The sequence below is a fragment of the Heptranchias perlo genome, chromosome 30, assembly GCF_035084215.1.
Source record: "Heptranchias perlo isolate sHepPer1 chromosome 30, sHepPer1.hap1, whole genome shotgun sequence".
In the NCBI taxonomy this organism is placed as follows: Eukaryota; Metazoa; Chordata; class Chondrichthyes; order Hexanchiformes; family Hexanchidae; genus Heptranchias; species Heptranchias perlo.
Genome location: NC_090354.1, coordinates 2307592 through 2327801, shown reverse-complemented (window position 1 = coordinate 2327801; position 20210 = coordinate 2307592). Strand labels below are relative to the sequence as shown.

Below are 20210 nucleotides of genomic sequence, written 5' to 3'. Positions count from 1 at the left end.
ATAGTTCTAATCATTTACCTGCCCTGTTCCCATATCCCTTCTTCCTCTTTTTCATCCACCTATCCAATCTTAACTTGAATGTTGATATAGTTTCTGCCTCAACTACTAATCCTGGAATTGAATTTCACAGCCTCATAATTCTTGAGTCATTTCTACAGGATGCAATCATTATAGGCAAAACTCCTAATCCTGCCCCTTTAAATTAAATAGTTGTTTAATAAATACTGCTCCTGGCTGTTGAGGGTATATGTGCTATCCCTAGTGATGTATGAATTAGTCTAGTTACCCACTAAGGCAGGAGCCTTTTTAATGCTGATGCAACAAAAAGTCTTTTACTTTTTATTGAAAACTTCAGTGAGTTTGAATAAAAGTATAACAACTGTAATTCAGCTTTAAATAATAGAATGCGGGGCGGGGCTGGCGAAGTGCACCGTGATGGATGACGTATGAAGCGCGGGTTTTGGTGACGTATTAAAGGGGCGTGGCCAGTGACGTTGAGGCGGTTGCCCGTTAGGGAGTGCGATGGCGGCAGCGGCCCCGAGCACGGGCGAAGCGGACGACGGCGATGCCGAGGCCGAGCAGTTCGACTCGAAGACCCACTGCCTGGAGCTGTCCCGCCGCCAGAACGAGCAGAGGAAGCGGGGCCTGTTCTGCGACCTGACGCTGGCGGTGGGAGGCCGCGAGTTCCGCGCCCACCGCTCGGTCCTGGCCGCCGCCACCGAGTACTTCGAGCCGCTGCTCGGCGGCAACTTCGAGGAGTCGCGCTCGGAGCGGGTGGAGATGCGCAAATGGAGCACGGAGCCCGGGCCCGAACCCGACACGGTGGAGGCCGTGATCCAGTACATGTACACGGGCACCATCCGCGTCTGCACCGGCACCGTGCACGAGGTCCTGGAGCTGGCCGACAGGTGAGTGCGCGCCCGGGGCCTGGGACCAGCTGCATTGCTCTTGCAGAGAGCCGGCAGGGGCTCGAGGGGCCGAGCGGCCTCATTCTGTGAATGACACTGGATAGCGGGAAAAGGGGACACCCGACGACTGCAATCATTTCCAAAGCAAAATCCCTACGGTCGGAGATAGAAACATAAGCAATTTACGGCACAGAAGGAGGCCATTCGGCCCATCGTGTCTGTGCTGGTCGAAGTAGAGCCATCCAGCCTAATCCCACTTTCCAGCTCTTGGTCCCTGGCCTTGTAGGTTGCGGCACTTCATGAGGGTTTCTGCCTCTACCACCCTTTCAGGCAGTGAGTTCCAGACCCCCCCACCACCCTCTGGGTGAAAAAAAATTTCCTCAATTAAATCTCCCCTCAGCCTCCTCTGTTCCAAGGAGAACAACCCCAGCCTATCCAATCTTTCCTCATATCTAAAATTCTCCAGTCCTGGCAACAACCTCGTAAATCTCCTCTGTACCCTCTTTGGTGCAATCACATCTTTCCTATAATGCGGTGACCGGAACTGTACGCAGTACTCAAGCTGTGGCCTAACTAGTGTTTTATACAGTTCCAGCATAACCTCCCTGCTCTTATATTTTATGCCTCGGCTAATAAAAGAAAGTATCCCATATGCCTTCTTGACCACCTTATCTACCTGCCAAGCTACCTTCAGGGACGTGTGGTCATGCACTCCAAGGTTCCTCAAGAAACTCTCAGTATCCTCCCATTTATTGTGAACTCCCTTGCCTTGTTTGATCTCTCCAAATGCATTACCTTACACTTCTCTGGATTGAATTCCATTTTCCAATTTTCTGCCCACCTGACCCGTCCATTGATATCTTCCAGCAGTCTGCAGCTTTCCTCCTCACTATCAACCAGACGGCCAATTTTTGTATCATCTGCAAACTTCTTAATCATGCCCCCTACATTTAAGTCTAAATCATTATTATATATCACGAAAAGCAAGGGACCCAGTACTGAGCTCTGCGGAACTCCACTGGAAACAGTCTTCCAGTCACAAAAACACCAGTCTACCTACTTGCTGCCTGCCACTGAGCCAATTTTGGATCCAATTTGCCACTTTTCCTTGTATCACATGGGCTTTTACTTTTTTGACCTGTCTGCCATGTAGAAAATAAAAGCAGAAAATGCTGGAAATACTCAGCAAGTCAGGCAGCATCTGTGGAGAAAGAAACCGAGTTAATGTTTCAGGTCGGTGACCCTTTGTCAGGACTGGAAAAAGTTGAAGATTAAACGGTTTTTAAGGAAGTACGGAGGGGGAGGAGATCATTTGGTGGCAGCACAGCCCAGGCTGTGCGTTGATTAAGCAGTGAGATGGGGGCATGGCAATCATTGGGATAAAGAACAAACTTGCATTTATGTAGTGGTTTATTCCCTCAGGATGTTCCAAAACACATCACACCCAGTTAATTATCTTTTAAGAGGCAATATCTGATGTTCTGGTATATCACTGGTGCAGCATAATCCTCGGAAATAGGAGCTTTGTGATCATTGGGCAGTCGGAATTAAGGGCAGTGCAATCCTTTGAACGGTTAACAATTATATTGTAATAAACTGTCATAATCTTAAATTGCCCATAATTATAAATGTTATAATGGGACATTTGTCCACTTGTGGCTTATTAATGTTGGTTGGAAGCAGCCTACAGGCGGTCCCCTACAGCAATAGGACACTAGCAACTGCGTGCAACATGCTTCAAGTCCCTGTTTTCGTTAAAAAAAACCTTGCATGCTGCATGATTCAGCATGGTATGGGTTAAATGGTGACCAGACAGAGTTTTTGTGATCTACATTTTATATTCAGTGCTGCGTTTCTGGTGCTAAAAGCTGCTGCAGTACAGAATAACACATTTCACCAGACTGAGCAAAGGGATCACCAATAAAGGTCTGGCACAGGTGAGGAACATAGGAACAGGAGTAGGCCATTCAGCCCCTCGTGCCTGCTCCGCCATTTGATAAGATCATGGCTGATCTGTGATCTAACTCCATATACCCGCCTTTGGCCCATATCCCTTAATACCAAAAAGCTATCTATCTCACATTTAAATTTAGCAATTGAGCTAGTATCAATTGCCATTTGCGGAAGAGAGTTCCAAACTTCTACAACCCTTTGTGTGTAGAAATGTTTTCTAATCTCACTCCTGAAAGATCTGGCTCTAATTTTTAGACTGTGCCCCCTACTCCTAAAATCCCCAACCAGCGGAAATAGTTTCTCTCTATCCACCCTATCCGTTCCCCTTAATATCTTATAAACTTCGATCAGATCACCCCTTAACCTTCGAAACTCTAGAGAATACAACCCCAATTTGTGTAATCTCTCCTTGTAACTTAATCCTTGAAGTCCGGGTATCATTCTAGTAAACCTACGCTGCACTCCCTCCAAGGCCAATATGTCCTTCCGAAGGTGCGGTGCCCAGAACTGCTCACAGTACACCAGGTGCGGTCTAACCAGGGTTTTGTATAGCTGCAGCATAACTTCTGCCCCCTTGTACTCTAGTCCTCCAGATATACAGGCCAGCATTCCATTCGCCTTCTTGATTATTTTCTGCACTTGTTCATGACACTTCAATGATCTATGTACCTGAACCCCTAAGTCCCTTTGGACATCCACAGTTTTTAACTTTTTACCATTTAGAAAGTACCCTGTTCTATCCTTTTTTGATCTAAAGTGGATGACCTCACATTTGTCTACCAATATCCCTTTGTAATTTTATGTTTTCATCTACACTGCTTACAATGTCACCAATCTTTGTGTCATCGGCAAACTTAGATATGAGACTTTCTATCTAAACTGCAGATTTTAAAAAGATACAAGTGCAAATTTACATCACAGCCTGTGTCAAATCATTTAATAAACAGACCTGTCTGCATTAGCATATTAATGTTTAAAAGCTGCTATCAATGGGTTGAATTTAGGAATTGTTATTTAAATTTGAGAAACCTGGGTGAAAGATTATTGCCCTCAGCGCAGGACACTCCTTAAGATTGAAATCAAAGCAAGAAGACAAGGCAGATCAAGGACTGGTGTGTAGGAAACACCAAGTTTGCATTTTTAAAAACCTGTGGATTGGAGAAGGAAGAAAAGACTGAAGGAGGCAGGGAGTTTTGAGACTCTGGGAAAGAATGAGTTGGAGCAGGAGATGTGTGTCACTCATGGTTTCAACCAGGAGATGGACGAGTACTTAAGTGCGTTGTAAGTGAGTGATGAGCAGTGGGTATTGTAGTGTTGATAAAAAGAGACGAGAAAGCTGAGTGCTCGTTAACATTTTGAATATACAAAAATCCGGTAACATTTAGTACACGAATAATAGGTAGCTGAGTGTGCTGTATTTTACAATCGGGTCCCAGAAACTTTGCTCTATTCCTAAAGAGAGGAATCCCACAAAACTCCCTGATCATCATTAATGTGCAAATTAGTTTGATTTAAAAGCAACCTCAGCTGGACGGCAACTTGCTGCAATGCAGATTGGAAGTAGGTACGGTGAGTTGGACTGAGCAATGTACATGTAACGTGTCTGCTTTTAAAACAAAAACCTTAATCACACGGTTGAGACAACATGCTGTTTGTATGGAGCTGTTAACTAATTTATTGCTGCATGGTGATAGCTTCACATTTACGTTTCTTTTTCCCTGTCTCTTTCCTTTTTTCAAATGGAAGGTTTGTAGGGGGAGATAAGGAGTTAAAGCGGTAGAAGGGACACTACAATTGTACCTAGAGTGTCCCTGAGCTAGGGAAGATAAAAATGAGTTGGAGTTTGTGTTCCTGATTGCTATCCCGCAGCCCCGGCTAGAAAGTGTAAGTGTGTGGATGTCGAGTGGGTTCAGCTCTGACCCACGTCAGCAGCTTAAGTGAAGTAGCAGGGGGAGGGGGATAGCCAGAGACTGGATTTATATCCCAGCAAGCATCAGCACCTTCAGCAGAGTAGAAGGAAAAAAAAAAGAAAATTGAGCATAGAACTTAGTAACTGAGACATCAAGAATGGAGATGCCTCCTTTTGTGAGAACTTGGTCAGAAACACTTCCGCCATGAGTGATGTCCTGGAACGATTGCTTTGAAGTTGATATAACAGTTTTTTCTGATGCTGTGCTCTGTAACTTCCTATTGAAAATATGATCTTTTTATATTAAAAAAAGGAGCTGGTTGCATAATTATCTTGTGTTGTACTGCCTTTTTCTCTGTTGTCACTGGGTGGCTGCTCCTGAGTCTAATCTAGCTTCAGATGCTTATGGACTGTGCAGCCAGCAGATAAACCTGAAGGAGCACAGTGATGAGTGCCTGATTAATTTAATACTGACTGACTAACTTGCACCAAGTCCCAAACACCCATCACCCCTGTGCTTGCTGATCTACTTTGGCATCGGCTCTTTTTTTTTGAAATTCTCATCCTTGTTTTCAAACCTCTCCATGGCCTTGCCCTTTCCTATCTCTCTAACCTCCTCCAGCCCCTACAACCCTCCAATGTTGGCCTCTTGCGCATCCCTGATTTTAATCGCTCCACCATTCAGCTGATGATCACTCCTGAGAAGCACCTTGGGATGTTTTACTACGTTAAAGGTGCTAAATAAATGCAAGTTGTTGTTAACTGTACTTTACATCAATTATTTCCATTTCTGCTGTGTTCATTACATACAAAGGGTGCTCTGAAGCACTTTACAGGACGGTGGCTAGCAAATGGACACCAAGTCCATGGAGGGAGATAATCAAGAGAGGGCAAATAATGAAGGGGAGTGGTCTTGAGGTTCTTGAGGCTGAGAGGTGATCACAAGGTGAAGATATTTGGGGGCGGGAGTTCCAAATGTGGCTGAAGGAGCAGTTGCTGATGGTGGAATGGAGGGAGAGTGTACAAGAAGTAAGCCAGGGTTGGAAGGTGTGCACTGGGTAAAAGGCTAGAGGGGGTCACAGAGGTCGGGAAGTGACAAGGCTGTGGTGGGATTTTAAGGTGAGGTAGAGAATCTCAAGCCGATGGAGCTTGGCAAGGATGGGGATGTGGGCTTTATTGTGCCTGAGAGCATGGGTCATCGAATTCTAGATGACATCGTTTATGGCAGGGAGACCTACCAAGGAGAGAGTTGAAGTCCAACATGAGTTTAAAAAAAAAGTGTGGATCAGAGTTTAGAGGGGAAGGGGGAGAGGTGGTGAGGGATAGTGTTGGGAAGTGAAAGAAAACCGTCTGTGACAGATTTGATAGGAGGGAGGAAGCTGAGCACTAGATCAAGCCATACACCCAGGTTCCATGTCTCTGGGCTATGCCTGAAGTGACAGCCAAGGAGGGGAGATGGAGTCTAGGCTGGAAGTATAAAGGTGTCTGCGGGAGCTGAAGAGCATGACTTTGATTTTGCCCGTTAAACTGGAGGTTTTGGCTCATTCAGGTCTTCTTTGTTGGATAAGCAATTGAAGATGGGAGCAACAGTTGTGAGCTGGGCATCATCAGCATACATGTGAAAGCTGACTCCATGCTTCAAAACAGCAGTGCCAAGGGATAGCATGTGACCACGTGGGAACGGGAAGAGAAACTATTTGAAGTGAGACAAAGTTTGTGGTGCAACAATTAAGACTGGGACTAGGAGAAAGCAGTGCCACAGATGTATTAGTGGAGGCGAAACATTCGAGGGGCATGGAGTGCTCAACAGTATCAAAGGCAGCAGGGAGGATGAGGAGGTTGTAGTCATAGAGTCAGAGTCATAGAGTCATAGAGCACGGATAGAGGCCCTTCGGCCCATCGTGTCCGCGCCGGCCATCAGCCCTGTCTACTCTAATCCCATATTCCAGCATTTGGTCCGTAGCCTTGTATGCTATGGCATTTCAAGTGCTCATCCAAATGCTTCTTGAATGTTGTGAGGGTTCCTGCCTCCACAACCCTCTCAGGCAGTGAGTTCCAGACTCCAACCACCCTCTGGGTGAAAAAGTTCTTTCTCAAATCCCCTCTAAACCTCCCGCCTTTTACCTTGAATCTATGTCCCCTTGTTATAGAACCCTCAACGAAGGGAAAAAGCTCCTTAGTATCCATCCTATCTGTGCCCCTCATAATTTTGTACATCTCAATCATGTCCCCCCTCAGCCTCCTCTGCTCCAAGGAAAACAAACCCAATCTTCCCAGTCTCTCTTCATAGCTGAAGCGCTCCAGCCCTGGTAACATCCTGGTGAATCTCCTCTGCACCCTCTCCAAAGCGATCACATCCTTCCTGTAGTGTGGCGACCAGAACTGCACACAGTACTCCAGCTGTGGCCTAACCAGTGTTTTATACAGCTCCATCATAACCTCCTTGCTCTTATATTCTATGCCTCGGCTAATAAAGGCAAGTATCCCATATGCCTTCTTTACCACCTTATCTACCTGTTCCGCCGCCTTCAGGGATCTGTGAACTTGCACACCAAGATCCCTCTGACCCTCTGTCTTGCCTAGGGTCCTCCCATTCATTGTGTATTCCCTTGCCTTGTTAGTCCCTCCAAAGTGCATCACCTCGCACTTTTCCGGGTTAAATTCCATTTGCCACTGTTCCGCCCATCTGACCAACCCATCTATATCGTCCTGCAGACTGAGGCTATCCTCCTCGCTATTTACCACCCTACCAATTTTTGTATCATCAGCGAACTTACTGATCATACCTTTTACATTCATATCCAAGTCGTTAATGTAGACCACAAACAGCAAGGGACCCAGCACCGATCCCTGTGGTACCCCACTGGCCACAGGCTTCCAGTCACAAAAACAACCTTCGACCATCACCCTCTGCCTTCTGCCACTAAGCCAGTTTTGTATCCAAAGTGCCAAGGCACCCTGGATTCCATGGGCTCGTACCTTCTTGACCAGTCTCCTGTGGGGGACTTTATCGAAGGCCTTACTGAAATCCATGTATACCACATCCACTGCGTTACCCTCATCCACACGCCTAGTCACCCCCTCAAAAAATTCAATCAAATTAGTCAGACATGATCTTCCCTTGACAAAGCCATGTTGACTATCCCTGATTAATCCTTGCTTCTCCAAGTGGAGACTAATTTTGTCCTTCAGAATTTTTTCCAATAATTTTCCTACCACTGATGTTAGGCTCACTGGCCTGTAGTTCCCCGGTTTTTCCCCACTCCCCTTCTTGAATAATGGTATTACATTAGCGGTTCTCCAGTCCTCTGGCACATCCCCTGTGGCCAGAGAGGTTCTGAATATATGTGTCAGAGCCCCCGCAATCTCCTCCTTTGCCTCACACAGTAGCCTGGGATACATTTCGTCCGGGCCTGGGGATTTATCCATTTTTAGGCCTGCTAAAACCGCCAATACCTCCTCCCGCTCGATGTTAATATGTTCGAGTATATCACAGTCCCCCTGCCGTATTTCTATGTCTACATCGTCCTTCTCCATAGTGAAAACAGATGCAAAAAATTCATTTAGAACCCCTCCTACATCTTCCGGCTCCACACACACATTGCCATTTTTGTCCCTAATGGGCCCTATTTTTTCCCTAGTCATCCTCTTACCCTTAATATACTTATAAAACATCTTAGGATTTTCCTTTATTTTGCTCGCCAGTGTTATTTCATGGCCCCTCCTTGATCTCCTAATTTCCTTTTTAAGTATCCCCCTGCACTTTTTGTACTCCTCTAGGGCTTCCTCCGTCTTTAGCCTTTTGTATCTGCCAAAAGCCCTCCTTTTTTTCCTAATCCATTCTCGTATATCCCCTGACATCCAAGGTTCCCTGGAGTTCTTGGAACCACCCTTGACCTTTACGGGAACATGTTGCCATTGTATGGTCTCAATCTCACTTCTGAAAGACTCCCATTGCTCCGATGCGGATTTTCCTACAAGCAGCTGATCCCAGTCCATTTTGGCCAGATCCTGCCTTATCCTATTAAAATCGGCCTTCCCCCAATTTAGAACCTTTATTTCCGGCCCCTCCCTGTCCTTTTCCATGACCACCTTAAATCTCACCGAATTATGGTCACTGTCACCAAAGTGCTCACCTACTAGCACTTCTTCCACTTGGCCGGCCACATTCCCTAGAATTAGGTCCAGTACCGCCCCCTCTCTTGTAGGACTTTCTACATGCTGGCTCAAAAAGCTCTCCTGGATGCACGTTAAGAATTTTGTACCCTCTAAGCCTTTTACACTCTGAGTATCCCAGTTAATATTGGGGAAGTTGAAATCCCCCACTATTATTACCCTATTATTTGCACAATTTTCTGAGATTTGCCTACATATCTGTTCCTCGATCTCCCCCTGAATGTTTGGGGGCCTATAGTACACTCCCATCAAAGTGCTTGCCCCCTTTTTGTTTTTAAGCTCCACCCATATGGCCTCATTTGAGGAACCTGCTAATATATCATCCCTCCTTATGGCAGTAATTGATTCTTTAATTAATATTGCGACCCCCCCCCTCCTCTTATACCTCCCCCTCTGTCTCGCCTGAAGATTCTGTACCCCGGAATATTGAGCTGCCAGTCTTGCCCCTCCCTCAACCATGTCTCTGTGACAGCAACAATATCATACTCCCATGTGTTTATCAACACCTTCAGTTCATCCACCTTATTCGCAAGACTCCTTGCATTAAAATAGATGCCATCCAGCCTTGCCCTCACATATTTGCCCTGTCTTCCAAGCTGACTTGTTTTTTTCTCTATATTTGGCTGCACATTACCCCCTATTGTAGCTCCACTCTGTATCCCATCCCCCTGCCAAGTTAGTTTAAACCCCCCCCAACAGTGCTAGCAAACCTCACCGCAAGGATATTTGTCCCGCTCTGGTTCAGGTGCAACCCGTCCGACTTGTACAAGTCCCACCTTCCCCAGAAGCAGGCCCAGTGATCCAGGAAACTGAAACCCTCCCTCCTGCACCAACTCTTTAGCCGCGCATTCATCTGTTCTATCCTCCTATTTCTATACTCACTAGCCCGTGGCACTGGGAGTAATCCAGAGATTACAACCTTTGAGGTCCTGCTCTTTAATCTGCTACCTAGCTCCCTAAATTCTTGATGCAGGACCTCATCTCCCTTCCTACCTATGTCGTTGGTCCCAATGTGGACCACGACCTCTGCCTGCTCACCCTCCCCCTTGAGAATGCCCTGAAGCCGCTCAGTGACATCCATGACCCTGGCACCAGGGAGGCAACAAACCATCCTGGAGTCACGTTTACGGCCACAGAAACGCCTGTCTGTTCCCCTTACGATAGAATCCCCTACCACTATAGCTCTTCCACTCTTTTTCCTCCCAGCCTGTGCAGCAGAGCTACCCCTGGTGCCAGGAAGTTGGCTGCTGCTGCCTTCCCCTGATAAGTCATCCCCCTCAACAATATCCAAAGCGGTATATTTGTTTGAGAGGGGGACGGCCACAGGGGACCCCTGCATTGCCTGCCTGCTCTTCTTACTCTGCCTGGTGGTCACCCAATTACTTCCTGCCTGTACAACCTTTACCTGCGGTGTGACCATCTCACTAAACGTGCTATCCACGACGTTCTCAGCATCGCGAATGCTCCATAATGAATCCATCCGCAGCTCCAGTGCCGCAATGCGGTTTGTCAGTAGCTGCAGCTGGATACATTTCCCGCACACATGGTCGTCAGGGACACCGGAAGGGTCCCTGATTTCCCACATAGAGCAGGAAGAGCATAACACGGGGCTGGACTGTCCTGACATGACTTACCCTTTAACTAATTAATTCAAATTAAATGAATCCCACCAATTTCACTTCAATTAAAAGGGTATACTCAAGGGCCCTTGCTGAACAGCAGTCCCCCACGACACAACAGAGACCAGAGAATGGTCGTATAAGATGTTGGTGATTTTGACCGGCTTGCGGTTTTGGTGCTGTGACTGTAAACTTGAAGCGTGTTTTTTGATGCCCTGTTTTAATATTGCAGAAGTGCTTCTGTGCAGTGATCCAGATAACCCCTTTTTATCCAACTTCGGGAACAAACAATGAGTGCTTCGCTACTGTTCTGGCCATGGACCTCCCTGATGCTGTGGGAGGATCTTTACAGGCCATGCATTGTATAGCTGGCTGAAGGGGAATTACTGCATGTTCACGACCAGAATTAAACAGCAGCTTTGCCTGTGGTAGCCGTTTAAATTTTATGTCTCTGGTCCTACTTTCCGGAGGCGTGGAATAAAACTGCTTTAGGTGATGTTCTCTTACCCTCTACTTCATGCAATATAAAGATAATGTGGTAACTTTAATAATAAAATAGAATGTTTAGCATGTGATGCCATTAGTGGCATTTACAAGATTTTCCAAACTGCTGTTTCCTTGTTCCAGGTTCCTCTTGCTCCAGCTGAAGGAATTCTGTGGGGAGTTTCTCAAGAAAAAGCTGAACCTCACCAACTGTGTGGCAGTTCACAGCCTGGCCCACATGTATTCCCTAGACCAGCTGGCATTGAAAGCAGCAGACATGGTCCGCAGGGACTTCTCCAAGGTGGTCCAAGATGACGAGTTCTACACCCTGCCTTTCCACCTGGTCAGAGACTGGCTATCGGACTCTGAGATCACGGTGGACTCTGAGGAAGTTCTGTTTGAGGCTGTGGTGAAGTGGGTGCAGCGCAACCCAGAGGAGAGGGAGAAGCACTTTGAAGAGCTGTTCAAGCTGCTGCGCCTGCCTCAGATGAAGCCCACTTACCTAACCCGCATCATCAAGTCCGAACGGCTTGTGGCCGAAAACGGCAGCTGCCTCAGGCTCGTTTCTGAAGCGGTGGAAGGTCATGCGCTGAGGTCAGAGAATCTTCAGCCTGCCAACTTGGAGCACTGGGCGTCCCACGTTGTGTCGTTCCAGCCCCGCTTTGGGCAGAACATGGACATCATCATGGTAGTGGGTGGGGTGTCGGAAGGTGGGGATTACCTAAGCGAGTGTGTAGGGTACTTTGTTGATGAAGATAGATGGGTGAATCTCCCCCACATTCACAACCACCTAGACGGTCACGCTATGGCCATCACAGAGTCCCACGTGTACGTGGCTGGCTCCATGGAGCCTGGGTTTGCAAAGACTGTGGAGCGGTACAGCCCAAACCGAAACAGCTGGGAGCAGGTCAACAACCTGATCACAAGGAAGCATTCCTTTGGCCTGTCAGCTGTGAAACAGAACTTGTACAGTATTGGGGGGCATGGGAATTTCAGTCCGGGGTTCAAGGATGTTGATGTTTACGAACCTGAACAGGACAGGTGGCACCACCTGGAGTCGGCCCCCAAAATATTAAGGGACGTCAAAGCCATCAGCGTTGAAGATCGTTTTGTGTACGTCACCGCCCGCACACCTGTGGACACCGATAATGAGGATGGTTTGGAGACTGTAAATGCAAAGTACGATACTGACACGAGGCAGTGGCAGGACGTGGAGTCTTTGCCGCTGCTTGATAACTACTGCGCCTTTCAGATGGCCATCGCGACCACAAACTTTTACCACACGGCGTCCTGCTGCCCCAAGTGTTACCCCGTGACAGACGGAGAAGCCAAGCAGAAAATCTCCAGCAGGACAGCCGATGAAATCCTCGAAAGCTTGCCACCGGAAGTGCTAAGTATCGAGGGGGCGGCGATCTGCTACTTCCGGGACGATGTCTTCATAATCGGTGGTTGGAAGAACAGTGATGACATGGACAAACAGTACCGAAAGGAGGCGTATCGCTACTGCTCGGAGAGAAAGCGCTGGATGTTGCTGCCTCCGATGCCTCAGCCGCGTTGCCGGGCAACTGCTTGCCACGTGAGGATACCGTACAGGTACCTGTACGGAGCTCAGAGGTATCCAATGCCGCAGAACCTGGCCAGGCAGCGAGAACGGCTGCAGCAGATGCAGCAGTTGCATCGGAGGTCTCTGAGCCTCAGGAGGCAGCTGCAACCTCAAGTCGAATGTTAACCCTAAGCATTCCTCAGAAAAAAAACATCAAACATTCCAGTCCAAATCTGAATCTCCGCAGCTAAATATCAAGGAAACTCGATGGGGAACTTGTTGGAGATCAATGCTAATCAGAATCCCTGACTCTCCCCAATTTTCTTTTTAAAAGCTGCTGTCAACACAAATTTAAAAGCAGTTGAAAGTGGGGGCAGTGTGTTAAGGAAGAGTATCTCTCCAGATGCTCAGCTGTTCTATAATGGAAATAGGGGTCAGTGTCACCCCCAAATGGACTGAATCAGTCATCGAATAAGACTGACCTTTATAGGTTTTTTCCCCCTTTCTATCTTTTTCTCTCTTTCTGGGTGACACCATGCAGCACAGGAAATATTCCTGAAACTATGGGGTGATCCCTTTAGGATGGTTCACTGCATCCAGACACTTGGGTTTATTTCTCAGGGACGCTGCCTCTTCCCGCACCACACTCCATTCCCAGCCAAGTGGTGGTTATGTGCCAATTCTAAAAAAAGTCCGGCCTTGATGTTATCCATGTAACCTTTCATTGATATTTCTTCTCTTTCTCAACCCCCCCCAGCAAAACCCCACACCTTGTATTTGTTGAGACCAAATTTTACTTGTTCCACAAACCCCACTTTTATTTAAAAGTGCAAAAATTCCAGATTTTCTTCTGCCCCTTCAAGTAACTTTTTTTTTAAGATGGGGCAAGTGGGGGGAGTCTGTTCTGTTGAGACATAGGAATTACCTTAGGCTGTCACTGAACCATGTGGACATGGGCACTGCCACTTGCTCCACTCCATGTGGCTGAGTGACAGCTTTCCTCTGTATCTGCTGACAGGCCGATGTAAGATTGGGGAGCTAGTCTGCTGGAGTGGTCTAGAGTGTATTTGGCTGAACAGTAGAAGTCAATTGGTAGGATCTACACGTATCCTGTTGATTTAAAGTGGCACAACTGACTTGGAGACCTAGACAATTTAGGCTGGGATTTCCAGTCATAACCCACTAAATGGGATGTGTTACATTTGACATTACAATTGGAAAACCTCGGCCAGATACTAACCAGCAATGGATTCCCTGAGCACTTATTGCAAAAAGCACTTTAAGCTGATGCTTGTTAACTTGAATGGAGCACACAGTGAGCACCACACTGAACCTATTCAACCTCTTGAAGAGGTGGTTTCCATTTCATGTTTGGCCTTTAAAAGCGCTCGCCATTCAGTCATACGCAGCTTTTTTAGTTTGACCAAACGATAGGTCAGCGAATACTGATTCACTGGCCCAGGAACCTAGGATCTGGCATGGTGGGTATAGATTACATCTTAGTTTTGGCATTCAACTTGGGCTGAGCAGGGAAGGGCTCAGCTTTCCAATAAGGGGCCTGATGGTGGAGTTGCAATGAAAAATTTTTTGTTGGGGTTTAGGGGGGGCTCACTTACTCACTGATTGGTGGAGCCACTGCTCTGAACGATTCAATGCATCTTTTCTGTTTCTCCCCCTTCCTTCCCACACTCGGTCACAGCTGGGAATTGGGTTGAGCTTGGTTTGTACACAGTACTTTGGATTCAATCGCACTTGTGTTACATTTTTGCTTCATTGAACTCTGTGTCCTGCCCTATCCGATCACTACTTTTTGCAGACCTCTGAACTCATGAGCTGCGTTTAATAGATGGAAAAGCAAGAGGAAAAGTTCCTTGTTCCTTGGGGTGGGTAAGGAGAAAGTGCCCTACCCAACCTCCTTTTGTGCAGCTTATTTGAGCACTCCATCCCCAACAGTTAGTCTTAATTAGGAAACATTGAAATACAAGGATGTTAAATGGTTCTCAATCATACCAATTTATTGTGTTTCCAAGGTGTAGTGAGGATGGGTGTGTAGAATATAGCTTTTACTTGCAGTGTCTCCTGTGGTGCTATCACTTTATGCTGAGCTGTGTATATATGTACACTGACTTGTATGATTATCGGATTCTGAAGTATTTTCCCTGTATAGATCTATATATTTCCATTCCTTGTATGAAGCTGCCCTTGGAGGAGGGAGAAGCCTACATTTAAATTGGCCATCCTAATTTCTGTATCAGAAGTCACTTTGTTTTTAAGTAGTGTAAGTGCTTTAAGTAGGATATTTGATTTGTATTTTGTAAATGCATTTGTAAGATGACTTGGCACAGTAGTTTTGGCATATATATAAGAGGGTATGGTCTTGTCCTTGTTTTGTGGGTATGACCCGCTCCTCAGTCTGTCTCCGCTGTTGTCTTTTGTGGAGTGCATGTACTGTAGATTGACTCGATGCCTGCACAGTTCCTGTTTTCTAAATATAACTGTTATAAACTCACTTTGATACATGATTGGCGATGTCCTAAGATTTGTTCAGGGCAACTAGTTTCCAAAACTGAGGACTTTTTTCTTTGCTGCACCATTTGTCTTTAATCAGTGGCCCGTGTAAAGTTTGAAACCATGCTCAAGTTCCATTGCTGGCTGCTGTGTTTTTAACCCAATGCTCTTGCCTTCTGTGGCAGCATGGCCATTCTCTTTTTGTGGGCTTAGTGTTGATTATCAAAAGTTTCACTAAACATCCAGGTGTTTCACACTGCTAGTATTTCCCTTTTCTGTTCAAATTTTAAATTGAATCGGAATCATAAGTATCTGTATACTCACTAGACTTTGATATATGTGTCCTGTATAGAGAAAAATCTCACTTTTTAGTGTTGTGATACTCTGCTTGTCTGATATTCATGGTCTGAATTAATCTCACGTTGTTCCCGCCACTCCCAATGGCCCACCTGCACCCACTTAATGTTATACAGCTCAAAATGCTTGCACGAGACACGAGCCATGTTTGGAAGGACAGGTTCTGTAATTCTACTGCTGAGTGTTTGTCACAGTTCAAGTAGACATGATAGGGGAAAGAAACTTCATACACCCTCCATTCTGCTTTACTGAAACCTAGTGACCTCCTTGGCTGCTGTATGCACAATTTCAGTATCCGCCTTTGTCCAGTATTTGAATGGTCCTAGCCTTTGATTTCTTCGTTCCAATTTGTATTTGTGCCATTAGACAAAGCCAACCAGAAGTAATGCTGATGACAGAATTGAGGGTGTATTCAGAGGGTTTCATTCACTGAGATGTGCCTACTGGGTGGAGTGTTTCTGCCCTGGGAAAGCCCTGGATATTGTCCACGTAAGGGATCAAACTCGAATGTCCTGACCTGTCCCTCCAACTTGAAGAGCTGTGTAACGGTAAGGCTCTGGGTCAGGAAAAAACATTCCCACTATATTCGTCTAATCTCTAAATAATTATCTCTTTGTGCAGTTTGAAACCAGGTGCTGGTGTCTTTTTTTTAAACTGAACTATTCTGTGCTAATGAGGCATTTTATTTTTAGATTCAGCTCATGCAATGTCGCAAGCAATGGTAAGTGATACAGCAGCATGGTTTAACAGAGGACTGATCTCTGCCTTTTTGACATAGGGCACTAAACACGGAGTGGGAAATGTTACACTGCACCTCACTTTATAATCCCAAAAGTTCAAGCTGCAATAATTGTTTCCTTCAGGTATGACTTCTAACATGAAACATTGCTGCCTGTAAACAGTCCATTGTGGTGGCCTGTTACTAGTTTTTGTGTCCGCGTGCTATTGTGATTTACAGAAGGTCTTGTTTTTAATGTGGTGCCTCATCGCATCTCAAATGTCTCGAAGCATTTCGCATACAAATTTGGAGTGAATTTTAACTTCTATAGGCAAACATAGCTGCCATCGAGCGCATAGCAAGATCCCAAAAGCTGGCGTGAGTTGAAAGGCTAGTTCATTTGTTTTGGTTGGTGTTGGTTGAGAGGTGAATATTGGGCAGGAATCCTTCCCTTAACCAATTTGGAGGCAGTTGAAGGCTCAAACCAATTAATGGTAGCCCTCTGTGGGCTAGTCATCAAGGACAGGCTGACCTTCATTCACCATCCCTTTGCCGTGTTATTAGGAATGAGGGCCACTTTTTTTAAAGTTACCTGTTTTACATGATGCAACTTGTGGCATGCCTACCATGTCCTTGATGTTGGCAGCTCTGCCATAGGGTATTGCTGGTCAGCTAGTGGCACCACAGTGCAGGTATTTTGTACATTCCTGGGCTATTGTGTTCCCCTTGATACAGGAGTAGAAGTGAAACCCACTCTCCTTCCTCATCAAGAAGGGTGAGATGTACCGAGCCTGCCACAGGGCCAGTGAGGAGAACATCAGTACTGCCGTTCTTCAATTTCCTAAATAACAACATGCCTCTGTTAATGTGCACACGTTATAACAGGCTCCCCATGTATTTTAACATTAGACTCCTCTATGCGCCCACCTCCAGTACAGTGCCCTCAGTCAGTTGTTGTACAGCCCTGGGCTGCCTCCCCTTGGTGAATTTTTCTTCTGTGGCTTTAGATTCATTAATAAGCAGCAAATTACTTGACATGTACACAAGTGCTACTGGCATTTCCCATTCTGCTGTTCTGTAAGTGTGCACCGTTACTAGAGCTAAACCTGCATCTGTACTTGGTTCAAAAGACTAACCTTGTGTGTTTGTTTAGAAAGGGAGTACTGAGCTATGTTTGGGTAGCAGCATTCTCAAACTGCAACCATTGGTTTTTGTTAGATAATTAATTTCCTGTTTTTTTGGGTGGTGCTAATCTGTACACTTTTAATTGTTAAATGTTTTTTAATTACTCAACCCTTTCTTGGTTGTTTTCTCTTTTTTTCCCCCCCCACCCCCGGCCTCATTGCTTGTCACAGAAGTGCACTGAGGAATGATGCTAAGGTGCACACCAGTGTGGTTGGGTGATTGGTTGTGTGTGTGGGTGTGCCCTCTGCCTGAGGAGATGGGATGTTTTGCTACTATGTCGTAGTGGGTCTGTAAGTAATGACTTTCAATTCCAATGTGGAATGTGATTTGATCTTGGAGCTATGAGCTGTACTTCTGTCTTGTATTCAGGCATGATGTGTGTTCCTGTCCCTTCTTTAAAAAGCTTTGCCTAAAAAAAATTTTTCACCACTCTCTTAAATACATTGTGCAGCTGGCTGAGTGTGATCATGACTAACGTTGAATTAAAGGGGGTAAGGGAAGGCGTATTTTACAAATAGAGGGGTCATTGTGTGAGTACTAGTTGAAATATCTGTCACCTGGATTGTTCAGACTGTCCAAATCCATTCTAACATTCACATGCATGTTCACCGTGTGTTCAGCAATGTGATACTCGTGCACTACACAAGCATTCTTGTTTTTCTAAAATATTATACAGTAGCTTGTCAATAAAGGAGTTTAAGTTTATCATCAATATGTGTGTCTTGCTTTCTTTAGGGGGGCTGAGGATGGTGTTGTGCACAGTTGATATGGCAGAATTAAATCTCAATTACCTGCCTTGCTACTGTGGCTGGAGTTTGGTCAAGGCCATCCAACCCCTTGGAGATTACATAGAATTTACAGCACCGAAACAGGCCATTCGGCCCAACTGGTCCATGCCTGTGTTTATACTCCACACGAGCCTCCTCTCACCTTACTTCTGTAAACAATTTTACAACACCAAGTTATAGTCCAACAATTTTATTTTTAATCCCACAAGCTTTCGGAGGCTTCCCCCTTCCTCAGGTGGTGTGGATTTTCCACACTACCTGAGGAAGGGGGAAGCCTCCGAAAGCTTGTGGGATTAAAAATAAAATTGTTGGACTATAACTTGGTGTTGTAAAATTGTTTACAATTGTCAACCCCAGTCCATCACTGGCATCTCCACATCATAACCTTACTTCAACTAACCCTATCTGCATATCCTTCAGATGGGGGCTTTGCCAAAAACTGAGTTATTACACAATAATAAGGCCCCCCCCCCCGCCCATTTTTCCCCCTAATTGTGGTGCTCCTCACATATTGGATCCTTTTGAGTCTTCTTGCTGTTTTACGCCCATGGGTGTATAAATTCACTTTAGAAAGGAATAACACTGCAAAAAAAATAATTAGAGTAAAGCCTGAAATTTTCAGTGACTTCAACTTCAGCTTGGACCTGCTCTTGATTTGCTGCTGTTAAATGATGTCTCCATCCCTCCCCAGGCTGTTGGTCCCCGGCCTGCAATGCCTTCACTGACTTCGGTTGAAATTGGAGCTTTCCAGGCAGAATGGACCATCAACAATCACGATTACCATGAAGATTAAGGAGCTTCAGAATATCGTAGAGATGACTGGCAATCATTTTGACAATTGAAGTCTGTTCTGGGTGCTGCAGACGGAGACAAATACTAAAGCACGGGGCGTGGGCGAGAATGGTTCCTGGGCTGGAAAAGACTGCTCCCTGACTGGTGAATTTTGGACAGTCGGGTAGCAACCTTTTTCCAGTCCTCCAGGCATGGAATTTTAAATAGCTTGCAGGTGCTGAAGGTTTATGTACACAAGTGCAAAGAAAATAGGGAATCAGCAGGAGCTCGGGCCAGATCAAAGAAGCTGATGGGCTGCATCTTGAACATCACTGACAAGGGTAACCATTGAGGGCACAGGATACGAAAGATTTGCATTTATTGTAGCATCTTGCCCTGTTATTCAAATGGCTTCATGAATTGAATTACTTTGCAATGCAATAACTTAGTATGTGGAAAAACAAGAGTGCTTTGTTTACAAGATCCCACAGCAGCAATGAGATGAAAGAACAGCTGATCAGTTAGTTAAGGTGGTGGTTAGTTAAGGCTTGGATGCTGGAAAAACGCTGCTGCTGCTGCTGTTTGAACAAACTCACTGGATAGTTAAAGCCCACTGGAACAGGCAGCTGAAGGAATCTTCCAGCTGAAGAAGTCTGCTCAGTGGCAGGTGTTGCTTTTTCTAATTCAGTATCAACCTCTACCCTGTCTCTTGAACTGCTATTATGTCTGGACACGGAACAATTTGGGCACCTAGAATAGATGAGAGCTTTACGATGAATCTATTTAAACTACCACTGCTCAGCAACTGCACAAATGTGATATCTGCATTTCCTATATCAGCCATCCTTGTGGACTTTAGAGTCCGACAGATCCTTGTTATTAACTGGTTTTGTAGATTTCCCAAAGTCAAACTCAATCTCACATTAGGTATTAGTGCAAATTGCTGTTGCAGTAAATACACTTTGCAGCTCTTTGGCACTGTGTTCTAGGAGGTTTCAACTAGGCTTATTTAATCCGCTGATAAACATTGAATTTTCCTGCAGTAAATATTTTGCCAATATGCTTCTTGCGATCACAAATTATCACCTCAATTTGCTCCCATTAATACTTTACTGAGAACAAATATTTTTAAAATCCAGGATTTTCTTCATTCCATGAGTTGATCACTCTTTCTAATATCAGTCCTACATTTACCTTTTTACTGGTTCAAATCTCTGTCCCCTTGTTCTACACTCCTGGAATCTAATTTAAAGAACTATTCCAGATTTACCTTTTCCATTCCCTTACCCATC

General features: G+C 45.5%; 1 protein-coding gene across 1 annotated transcript; it reads left to right on the top strand.

Moving 5' to 3' along the window:
- Positions 1 to 491: 491 nt before the first annotated feature.
- Positions 492 to 18071, top strand: klhl11 (kelch-like family member 11). The gene is made up of 2 exons (XM_067969336.1): positions 492 to 908; positions 11193 to 18071. The coding sequence occupies exons 1-2, from the start codon at positions 523 to 525 to the stop codon at positions 12775 to 12777; spliced, it is 1971 nt and encodes a 656-aa protein (XP_067825437.1). The 5' UTR covers positions 492 to 522; the 3' UTR covers positions 12778 to 18071.
- Positions 18072 to 20210: the final 2139 nt, after the last annotated feature.

Coding starts and splice junctions, on each gene's coding strand:
- klhl11 (XM_067969336.1), top strand. CDS start 523: ATGGCGGCAGCGGCCCCGAGCACGGGCGAAGCGGACGACGGCGATGCC. Junction 909..11,192: donor GTCCTGGAGCTGGCCGACAG/GTGAGTGCGCGC, acceptor TCCTTGTTCCAG/GTTCCTCTTGCTCCAGCTGA.